Source organism: Rana temporaria, chromosome 13 (genome assembly GCF_905171775.1).
Source record: "Rana temporaria chromosome 13, aRanTem1.1, whole genome shotgun sequence".
Lineage (NCBI taxonomy): Eukaryota > Metazoa > Chordata > Amphibia > Anura > Ranidae > Rana > Rana temporaria.
The window spans coordinates 65,597,509-65,609,755 of NC_053501.1; the positions used below are offsets into that span (position 1 = coordinate 65,597,509).

At 45.2% G+C, this 12,247-nt stretch overlaps 1 protein-coding gene across 7 annotated transcripts in view; it reads right to left on the bottom strand.

Annotated features, from left to right (window-relative positions):
* STRN3 (striatin 3) overlaps positions 1-12,247 on the bottom strand; it is a 100,536-nt gene that overhangs the window by 50,501 nt on the left and 37,788 nt on the right. For all 7 annotated transcript variants that reach the window (XM_040333572.1, XM_040333571.1, XM_040333570.1 and 4 more), the window contains exon 5: positions 8,407-8,586. In XM_040333572.1, coding sequence (XP_040189506.1) covers positions 8,407-8,586 — 180 coding nt within the window. The remainder of the gene's footprint in view (positions 1-8,406; positions 8,587-12,247) is intronic.

The window sequence follows — 12,247 nt, forward strand, 5'->3', positions numbered from 1 at the left end:
ATAATTAAACTGTTGTACTGACATGATATGAATATTTAACTGAATCTGTAAAGGTTTTGATGTATTCCACACTGTGGCAAGAATGAGCAGCCGTATTACCTATACCAGGTATGCGAAACTGCCGTTTTGTGGCTTCAATTAAAATTTGAAAAAGAACATTGATCTAAATTAGGAGAACACTTTCCGATACCTCCCATTTATTGGTGTTACTCTGGAACCTTGTGCTTATTTCATTAATTATCTGACAAATCCTATTTAACTGGCAGCCTAACTTTCCACTGACTAAAGATGGTGAGCCGTTCTAAAGTGACTAACACCCTCTGGCAGCAGGTTGGGGAAGGGGAAGAGACGCAAAACAGACGCAACTCCTAGGCCTCATCTATTGTCCCTACTTCATAAATCTTCTCACTGAGCCACCAGAAGGATTGTTTCTCCTCATATCTGCAAATGGGAACCTGAACTTTGGAAATCCCTCACCTCGGTGTAAATCACTAGAGCAATTAATTTAGCATACAGGTCCTCTATTGTCAATCAATTAAACCAGAGCTTCCAATTACTCTCTAACTGGAGATGCCAGGGACACTGCTGCATGTATTCTGGTACGGTCTCCTATTGCTCCCTTTTTGTCCAAGGTCTGTAAATTGACCCTTCAACTAATATCATTACATCTATGGATATAACCTTAATGGGCTAACTGCACTATAAAGAAAGAGTTTACCTTTCCAGAAAAAAAAGTGTATTTATTTTTCCGTCAGGAGCCTGAAAGGCATTCTACCCACGATCAGTGGTTCAGGGGTGCAATGTCAGGCTTCCACAGACAAGCCCTGCAGCTTCCTGCCCGTACCTTATGCGGTCTGACCGTTTGAAAGCTGCAAGGCTTGCGAATAAACTACAAGAGCGCTCATCAGCACCCTCACAATTCATTCAGAACTACAAGCCATCAGCCACAGTGGCACTTGAAGTTTATGAATTCACAGGAAACTAAATGAACACTGCGAATGTGTAGGCGGAGACCTGCACTGCAGCACTGTTTTCAAGACGTGACAGCGGGTGGGGGAAGAAGATTCCCCCTTCCGCTGTCACACTAAGGGAGGGTGAATCGGGGGAACTATCAGCAGGAGCTGGAAGATGTTACATGTTGCAAAAGGTGAACTTAGACTTCAACAAAATTCCAAATAAAACACCAAGTCTTCATTGACCAGGTTCCTGTTAAAGAGGAAGTAAACCCTAATAGGACTTTACTTTTGCCCTTGCAAATTAAAAGCACATGGGCTAGTATGCATCGCATACCAGCCCATTATGTTGTACTTTCCTGCAAACGAAGCCTGCGATGCATAGTTTAGGAGATATTTACCATATTCGCTGGTGGCCGCATCCATCTTCACCCGTTTCTTCCAGGCCGTGGGCTCTGGTGACTGGCCGCAGTCGTGTGATGTCACTTATGCGCATGGGAGCCGCCGGTCACGGCATGACCGTGCCCTTTCTTCAGTGCGCATGCGCCGACACAAGCGAATATGGTAGATATCTCCTAAACTATGCAGTTCGCTGTGAAAGCGGGTACCCTGTCAAAACCAGGTACCCGCTCCCCAAAAGGTGGCAAATAGGGGGGTAGACAGACAAGCAGCGCTTAACCTTTTGGGTGGAGCTCCGCTTTAAGAAAAAAAAAAAATGCCCTGGCTGGCAGGCAAGTGTAATAAGCAAATTGACAGTCACACGAGACCTCTTTCAGGTATACGTTTTGTATTTCATGTGCCAACAATGTCTTATATAGAAGTTACATTCTTAACTACTGGGCACATCTGCCGATGTAATTTGCTTCTTTTTCCATGGTTCATTCAGATGAATGTCAATGCCTGACCATTTACGTTCACAATGAAGAATTTAAACATGCTTAACGGTCCAAAAAAAGAGATTTTTAATACAGCTTACCTGTAAAATCTTTTTCTTGGAGTACATCACGGGACACAGAGCGGCATTCATTACTATATGGGTTATATGGAGTACCTTCAGGTGTAGACACTGGCAATCTCAAACAGGAAATGCCCCTCCCTATATAACCCCCTCCCATAGGAGGAGTACCTCAGTTTTGTAGCAAGCAGTATGCCTCCCAAAATGGTCCTCAAAAAAGAGGGGTGGGAGCTCTGTGTCCCGTGATGTACTCCAAGAAAAAGATTTTACAGGTAAGCTGTATTAAAAATCTCTTTTTCTTTATCGTACATCACGGGACACAGAGCGGCATTCATTACTATATGGGATGTCCCAAAGCAATGCTTACAATGAGGGGAGGGAGAACATCTCCAAGACAAAAGGATTTAATTTAGAGATATACTCAAATCATAATAAATCCAACTTAGTTGAGAAAAATAAAATTTTTAAATTTAACTCGAACAAGAGGAGCCCCCGGAATCCGAGGGTCTCAAACTGCAGCCTGCAGCACTGCCTGCCCGAAGGCAGTATCAGTATTCCTTCTTACGTCCAACTTGTAGAATTTTGTAAACGTGTGGACAGAAGACCAGGTTGCCGCCTGCAAACTTGAGCCATAGAGATCTGGTGGTGTGCTGCCCAGGAGGCGCCCATGGCTCTAGTAGAATGAGCCTTTAATGATACTGGAGGAGGCAACCCTTTCAAGCCGTAGGCCTGAGTGATTAATTGCTTAATCCACCTAGAAATGGTGGACTTTGCAGCTGCCTGCCCCTTCTTGGGCCCATCCGGTAGAATGAACAGCACATCTGTCTTCCGGATCTTCTTTGTAGCTTTAAGATAGGCCTTCATGGCCCTGACAATATCCAAGGTATGCAGCAACCCTTCCTTTCTGGAAGTAGGTTTAGGGAAGAAGGATGGTAATACCAAATCCTGGTTCAAATGAAAACTGGATATGACCTTCGGAAGGAAGGAAGGATGAGGGCGGAGAACGACCCTGTCCTTATGAAAAACAAGATATGGTTCCTTACAGGATAAGGCTGCCAGCTCCGAAACTCTTCTTGCGGAAACTATGGCAACCAAAAATACTAACTTCCTTGTCAGTAGAACCAAAGGAATATCAGCCAACGGCTCAAACGGTTGTTTCTGTAAACTTGACAGAACAAGATTTAAATCCCACGGACAAAGCGGGGATTTAACTGGAGGTCTAATACGTAAGACCCCTTGAAGGAAGGTCTTAACCAGCGAGTGGGTGGCCAGCGGCCGCTGAAACCACACTGACAGAGCAGAAATCTGTCCTTTGATTGTGCTTAATGCCAATCCTTTATCCACTCCTAGCTGGAGAAAACTTAATACTCTATCGATGGTAAATTTGCGAGAAAGCCATCGCTTGGACTCACACCAGCCTACATAGGCCTTCCAGACCCTGTAATAAATCACCCTAGAGACCGGTTTCCTGGCTCTGATTAGGGTAGAGATTACTTTCTGAGACAGACCTCTACCCCTGAGAATCAGGGATTCAGCTTCCAGGCCGTCAAATTTAGATGCCGTAAGGCAGGGTGGAGGATCGGACCTTGCGATAGCAGGTCTGGCCGTAGAGGAAGAGTCCAAGGGTCTCCCACTACCATCCTTAAGATTAGTGAGTACCATGCCCTTCTGGGCCATGCTGGAGCTACCAGGATGACTGGTATGTGCTCCACCCTGATCCTGCGCAGCAGGCGGGGTAGTAACTGGAGCGGGGGAAACGCATAAAGAAGTTTGAACTGATGCCAAGGGCAAACCAGCGCATCGGTTCCGCAGGCCATCGGATCCCTTGAGCGGGACATGAACCTGTCTAGTTTCTTGTTGAGTCTCGATGCCATGATATCCACGTCCGGCACTCCCCATCTTTGGCAGAGTGCTTGAAAGACTTGTGGATGCAGAGACCATTCCCCCGGCCATAGAGTCTGGCGGCTTAAGAAGTCCGCCTGAAAGTTGTCCACTCCTGGAATGAATATTGCCGATATGCAGGGCACATGAGCCTCTGCCCATAGGAGAATCAAGCTCACCTCTCTTTGAGCGGCTTGACTCCTGGTTCCCCCTTGGTGATTTATGTATGCCACGGCCGTGGCATTGTCTGATTGAATTCTCACCGGGAACCCCTGCAATTTTGACGTCCAAGCCCTGAGGGCTAGTCGAGCAGCTCTGAGCTCCAAGATGTTGATGGGCAACTGCTTCTCTGGCTTTGCCCAAGTACCTTGGCGAGTGCAACCATCCAAAATTGCTCCCCAGCCCGTCAGGCTGGCGTCTGTGGTCACTATCTTCCAAGCCACTGGGCTGAAAGACCTCCCCTTCAGTAGATTCTGAGGGTCTAACCACCAACACAGACTTTGTCGGACTCTTGATGAGAGCGGCAACGGGATATCCAAGGCCTGTGGCCTTCTGCTCCATGCTGACAGGATGGCTGCCTGTAGGATGCGAGTGTGGCTCTGGGCGTATGGTACCGCCTCGAATGTGGCCACCATCTTGCCTAGTAACCTCATACATAGGCGAATAGTCGGTTCTTTCTTGCTTAGAACCAGTAGGATTAATTCCTTGATGGCTTTTACCTTCCTCAGAGGTAGGAACACTCCTTGTTGTTCTGTGTCTAATCTCATGCCGAGATATTCCAACTGCTTTGTGGGCTGGAAAGCTGACTTTTCTCGATTTAGGACCCAGCCGAACCTCTCGAGGTATTGGACCGTGAGGGCCACTGCTCGCTCCAAGCCGGGAGACGAGTGATCTATGACTAGGAGGTCGTCCAGGTATGCTAGGATCGTGACCCCTTGGATCCTTAGTTTGGCTAGGATTGGAGCTAGGACCTTCGTGAACACCCGGGGGGCCGTAGCCAACCCGAAGGGAAGCGCCACGAATTGGAAGTGACGCGAAGCCACCATGAAGCGTAGATATCTTTGATGTGGCTGATAAATTGGAACATGAAGGTAGGCATCCTTTATGTCTATGGACGCCATGAAGTCGTCCTTCTGGAGTGTGGCAGCTGCTGACCGCACGGATTCCATCCGAAATGAGCGGATCTTTAGATATGCATTTACCATCTTTAGGTCCAAAATTGGCCTGACATCTCCATTGGATTTTGGGATGATGAATAGGTTGGAGTAGAAACCCAGCCCCTGTTCCAGGACTGGTACCTCTACTATTACTTCCTGGGAAAGTAGATGATCTAATGCCGATCTTAATGCGGCTCCCTTTTCCGGATCGTTTGGAATCCTCGACTTCTGGAAATGAGGAGGAGGAAACCTTAGGAAATCTAATTTGTAGCCTGTGGCCACGGAAGACCGTACCCACTCGTCGGGAATGCTGGCTTCCCAAATCTCTGAAAAGAGTCGCAGCCTTCCCCCCACCTTCGTGGGTGGGGGCGCCCCTTCATAAGGTTGGCTTGGGGGCTGGTTTTGCTGGTTTGCGAAACCACTGCCTTTTGCCTCTAACAGCCTGTCCTTGTGATCTGCTGTTGAAGCCGAAGTTTGCTTTTGCAGGAGGCCGTCGATACTGCTTGGCATTAGAGGGCCCCTGCCCAGGGGAATACTGTCGTTTAAACGCAGGTCCCTGAACCTTCTTCTTAGTTGGCAAGAGAGTACTCTTGCCGTTTGAAATGGTCTGAATGTATTTATCTAGGTCTTCTCCGAAGAGTCGTCCTCCATGGAAGGGGAACCCTACCAGGAGCTTCTTGCATGGGGGCTCAGCCTCCCAGCTTTTTAACCATAAGAGTCTTCTCATATGGATAAGGGATAACGATAAACGTGACGCTTGCTGGATAGAATCCTTGATTGCGTCTACCGTAAAACATATGGCCTTAGGGACATCCGAAAATTTTTCTGCCTGCTGGGCCGGAATAAGTTTAAGCATCTGCTTAAATTGATCCGATAATGCTTGAGCGACCCCAATCGCAGCCACAGCTGGCTGTACTACTGCCCCTGCAGTAGTGAAGGAGTTCTTAAGTAGTGCTTCCAAGCGCTTATCAACTGGATCCTTGAACACCTGTATGTTTTCTACAGGGCATGTTAACGATCTGTTAACACATGAGATGGCTGCGTCCACTGCAGGAGTAGCCCATCTTTTGGAAAAATTTTCTTCCATAGGATATAGGACAGAGAACCTTTTAGGTGGTAAGAAGATCTTATCTGGCTTGTTCCAATCTTGGAACAAAATTCCCTCTAATAGAGGATGGATCGGAAACACAGCATTGCTTTGAGGCGCCCTCAGTGAGCCCAAAGCTGAAACCGTCGATACCTGGAGATCTGGTACTGGCAAGTTGAATGTCCTATGGACCAAGTCCGACAATCCTTGAATCCACCAGCTCTCCCTCAGGGAGACTGCCCCAGACTCCTCTGTATCCGGGTCTTCGATCCCTGAACCTACTTGGTCCGTGTCCAAGAGGTCGTCCAATTCCCCTGAGGAAAGGACCTCCTCTTCTGAGGGTCCGCGCTCGGGCGACGGAGATCTATTCCGCTTACTGCCCCGCATAGCTGCGGATATCATTTTTCCCATGCTTTTCTGCATCTCTTTTAAAGAGGTGAGTAATACCTCCTCCGTGACCATCTTAGGGTTGGACTGACCCGCGTCAGCTCCAGCCCCAGATCCCGATGGCCCCAAGGCTCCCTGTAGGGAAAACAGCGGCATACCATGGTACAATACCGAGGTACACCTGCTACCTATTGGTATTTGGAACTATAAAAGTTAATTGTCCAAACACCTGTTTGGGGGATAAAAAAAATGCTTCCTCTCCCCTAGATGACTTTTTTTTTTTTTTTTTTTTTTTTTTTTTTCGTTTTTGTTTCAAATCCAGGAAAGAAAAAACATTCTGTCCCCCTGAGTAGTATTGCAAAGAAAAACTATGAGATGGAAAAGAAACAGCCTATTTCTAGGCTTGACAAAACAGTCCTCTGAAGACTGCAATATCCTTTCTGGCCACTGTGTGTCCTCGGCGCCCCGTGCTGCCGCTCTGGTCTTTCTCCTCAGTTCCAAAGTATTGATGGAACAAACAAGGAAGGGCCGCCCCTTCCTTTAAGCCACTGACCCGCCCTTCCCCCCCAGCAACCTCAAACAGGAAATGCCCCTCCCGACAGGGGGAGGGGGGGGGGATTTTGGGAGGAAGGGACCTCTCTGTTCCAGCAAACTGCAGCCTGGAACCATGAGGAGGTCAGCGTTTTGCCTGCTTGCAGGCTCTGAGGAGGAAGACTGAATGGAGCATCGCCTGGAGGCCTGCAGGTAAGCAAAGCTCTCTGACACACACATATATTTTTATATAACACAGGCCCCACTCAATGCTTTTCCAACACTACAAGGGAGGTCACATCTTATGGGGAATAATACATAGAGAGCCATCCTATCTTTATGATATGTGACTAGTTTGCCAGATGCAGTGCATAACTTTAGGCATGTCCCCTGTGACCCCCCAGAAAAAAACCTGCTAAGAACCAAGTTCCGCAAGTTTTCCCCTCACTTACCTGCTCCATGCCGCAGGACTTTGCCAAGCAAGAGGCCCAATCTTCCCCCATCTCCGTGGGGATGTCTAGACCTTCAGGCCCTGGGTTCCTATGAAGGATCCACTGTCCTGGGCCCATATAGCACCCTGGCAACAGAAAACTTTAGGTACCCAAAGGTTTCTAAGTTCTGGGCCCAGGGTCCAGCTCTCTAAAAAGAAAAGCATTATGGGCTATACCCCAAGGGTTTGGGGTCCGGTTACTGACCACTTTAGCGCTGAGGCTTTTTTGGACAGAACCGGTAGCTCACCTAATCCCAAGGATGCGGAGGCAAGCTAAACCATGACTAACACCTAAGACACTGGCGTAAAAACTGAGGTACTCCTCCTATGGGAGGGGGTTATATAGGGAGGGGCATTTCCTGTTTGAGATTGCCAGTGTCTACACCTGAAGGTACTCCATATAACCCATATAGTAATGAATGCCGCTCTGTGTCCCGTGATGTACGATAAAGAAATTGTATTTCATTAATAGATGTCTGCTCACGGAATACTACTATATCTGCTGATAGAACAAATGAGGGGGTGGTGGGGGAAGGGAAGTGCGCAAGACTCCACTAGTGTGTAGGTGGTGAATGTCAACACCTGCAGAGGATCATATGCCCTGTTGGGTATTGTTGCCGTAACCGAAAGTATCATGCATAAAAAAAGGGAAGAGGGGGATTGGGGGTGCGGCCGACAGGGGGGCCTACAGGGGTTACTTTGGGCAACAAAATGATTATCGTGATACAAAATTATTTATTGGTAGTATCAAAAGATAAAATATTTTAACAAAGTACAGCGATAGGTGAACTATATGGACACAAAGGTAATCTGGTATGGACAGGTGATTACCATGTGGACAATTTCAGACAGGACAAACAAAAAGGACAACAACAGCACGGTCTGCTGATAGACTTCTAAACTGCACAAAAGAGCACACGCAGATACCCAAAGTGGCACAGCAGTACAACAGAGTTTAAGATTACCTTTTGTTTTCCTGTCCCTTTTGTTTCAGTGAAGAAGAGTCTCCTCCATTGAGTATCTGTTCTAGGTTCTTTGTTTCAACAGAGCCATTTGGCTCAGAGCCTGAAAGTCCAAGCAGAGAACGTACCCTTTGTGACCGAACATCTAATATTGTGTCTGTATACCCAACCTCTTGAAGATACCTGTAGAAGGGAACACATTTAAGCAACATTTAAGCCTTTTTTGGCACAGCCACATCTACACTAAAATGCAGGATACAAGTCCACATTTGTTATGTCAAAGTGAAAAACTAAGGCCAATACTCAAAAGACCATGTTTATATCGGTTCAGTCATTTTACTGAGAGGGAAAACAGAAAATCATGAACAGACTAAAAATATTACATGCAACAGACTCTGAACACAGATTATTCAAATAGTAAACATTGGTGTCATGGGCACATGGAAATCTGCTTTCACCCGCAGGGCATGGGATATTGGGTGACCGATAACAGTCTTTCAGCAATATTTCTGCAGCAGCAAGGACACAAATATTTTTAGTTTGGATAAAAAAAAAGTATTAAAACAGAAAGGGCAGAAGATACACCCATCTACAATAAAGCATAAGTGTATATACAATATATACAGTATATTAATATACGTATTGTTTTTAAGGTAAACACTGTAGTAAGAAATATATATTTGACAGTCACATTTTTATATGCTTGCTAAAGAAGGGCTGGTATTGTATTTAAAGAGTAACTCCACTTTTTTTTTTTTTTTTAAATGACCAAAAGTTCCCTGCTGGGTGATATACGTACATTGCATGGATTTTACCCAACACTGCTGCAAATTCCTAGAAATAGCTGTTTGTCTGTGTCCATGAGGTAAGTGAATTTAATGGGAGTGGTTTTATAATTCTTAATCAGCTGCTGAACTTGCAGGACTCCGAGGAGGAAAATAGCAGGGTCTGCATCTTTCCCTTAAGTAGCGCACCAAAAAAATGTTTTACATTTCTGATGCAGGGGATGCCTAAAAACTGACTGGTCTGACTGAAAAAATCAATAAGCCAATCGCACAAGCAGGAACAGACATATGGGGGCAGAACGCACCATGTGTCTCCTGGTAGCCATATTGCATTTTACAGAAAATTACAGTGCTGCAAACTGAAAAGGAAAGGCAATTTTTAATACCAGTCAACTACAATATGACTTGTGCAAAAATTGTATACGAGTGAGATACCCTTTCAAAGTGTATCCATGAAGGGGTGTACTTGGTCAGCAACATTGTTTAGGTAGGTGGTATGTGTAAAGTAACATCCATATGATTGACAGGACCCAAGATTCCCAACAGAACATTGCGCAAAGCATCACACTGCCTCTGCTGGCTTGCCTTCTTCCCATACTGCATCCCGGTGCATCTCTTCCCCAAGTAAACACACTACCATGCCGTCCATATGATACAAAAGAAAATGTGATTCATCAAACCAAGCTACCATCTTCCATGGCTCTGTGGTTCAGTTCCGACGCTCACATTGCCATCAAAGGCACATACAGGGGAAACTAGGGCACCCCGACTGGTCTGAGACTATGTAGCCCCATACACAAACCGCAATGCTCGTTTAGTTCTGCTTTCAACACATTACCATCAGAGACAACATTTACTTGCTTTCTAATATATATTATTATATATATATATACACACACACACATACATACATACATAATATATATATATATTATATATATATATATATATATATATATATATATATATATATATATATATATATATATATATATATATATATATATATATATATATATATATATATATATATATATATATATATATATACACACACATACATACACACACCACTGACTACAGATGCCATTATAAGGGGATAATCAATATCATTAAAGCGGGAGTTCACCCATTAATCTATTTTTTCAAACAATCCCCTTAGATTCCTGCTCGTTTTGTCTAGGGGAATCGGCTAGTTTTAAAATATGAGCTGTACTTACCGTTTCTCGAGATGCATCTTCTCCGTCGCTTCCGGGTATGGGTCTTCGGGAGCGGGCGTTCCTTCTTGATTGACAGTCTTCCGAGAGGCTTTCGACGGTCGCATCCATCGCGTCACTAGTAGCCGAAAGAAGCCGAACGTCGGTGCGGCTCTATACTGCGCCTGCGCACCGACGTTCGGCTTCTTTCGGAAAATCGTGGCGCGATGGATGCGACCGTCGGAAGCCTCTCGGAAGACTGTCAATCAAAATAGGAACGCCCAGTCCCGCAGCCCATACTCGGAAGCGACGGAGAGGATGCATCTCGTAAACGGGTAAGTACGGCTCATATTTTAAAACTAGTCGATTCCCCTAGACAAAACGAGCATGAAGCTAAGGGGAAAAAGTATATTGTACGGGTGAACCTCCGCTTTAACTTGACCTGTCTTGTCATAAAGTTTATGCTGACCTGTGTATAATAAACGTACCATTCTGCCAACTTCCACTTACCTTTGCACATAACTAGTTCCCCCTGAAGTCTGCTGAAAACCAGACACTTCCAGAAGTGTCAGACTCCATTGGTTTCCCCTGCAGCGCTCACTGGTTCCTCACTGTGACCTTACAGCTCTACAGGATACAACAGTGATAGGAGGGCAGAGGAAGGAAACCAGCGAGAGCTACAGGAGAAACCGTGGTGCTCACCACTTACAGGTATGGTCCGTTTTCCAGAAGACTGCAGGGGGGACTGTTCTACTACACTGAAATGGCGAGTAGAGCAGGCAGCAGACAGGGGTATATTTTCAGTCTCTTCTACAGGTATGTGCTTTCCTCATAGCATAAGGCTCCATGCACACTGGAGCTGATAAACTGCAGTTTATTGGATTTCGGCAGTTTTTTTTTTTTTTTTAAAGCCCATAAACTCATTGACCTAGAACAAGCCCTGACACCTTGCTAGCTTCCGGTTTGCTCTGGGCCAGTGATTCACCAAGCAGAGAAAAAAAAAAAAAAAAAAAAAAGAACAGCCTGAGAGCATAAGCATACACCTTCAAAGACTAGTTCTATCTTGATAAGTTCCTTTATGGAGTAAAATGTATGACTTGGGGATAACTCCGTTGTGCAATTTAGCATTAGCAACCTACTAAAAAAAAAATTACTTGCTGCCTGGATTTCTATTTAACAAAAGAAAAGGGCAATATGAGTAGACAAAGCAGCCAATCAGAATGAACCAATTTAAAAACAGTTCCTATTGGTTGCTTAACCTTGTATAAACTCAACTATACCTATATTGTCTGGTAAAAATACTGCAGAAACAATATATCACTGTCTCCCATATAACCATTAAAAGCAACAAAAACTTTACTCATAACAAATTCATAAAAAAAAAAAAAAAAAAAAAAAAAAAAAAGTTCTTTAGCAAAGAACATACTTTTCACATTAATAAATATGCCACCAACCTGGGTGGATTTGATTTAGATCACTAGTAAAAGGGCTTGATTTGACCCTTACAATTCAGTTTTTACTACAGGTAAGCCTATAATAAAGTCTTACCTGTAGCTACCCTGGATATCTCCTAAACCTGCACTGTTTAGGAGATATTCCCGTCATCGGCACATGTGCACTGAAGCAATGGTTCGTTGATTCAGCAGACGTGTCATTACCGGCGGCTCCTGCGTGGGAGTGAAGTCAATCACAGCGCCAGAGCCAGCGATACCTGGAAATAACTCCGGGGCGATGTCGCCAACCGGATCAGTGTGCGGGGACCGCTGCGGGGGTTTCTATCCAAGATGAGTATTTCATAATGAGCTAGTATGCTATGCATACTGTATTATGACATTCTGTAATCCCAAAACCTTGATTAAAGAG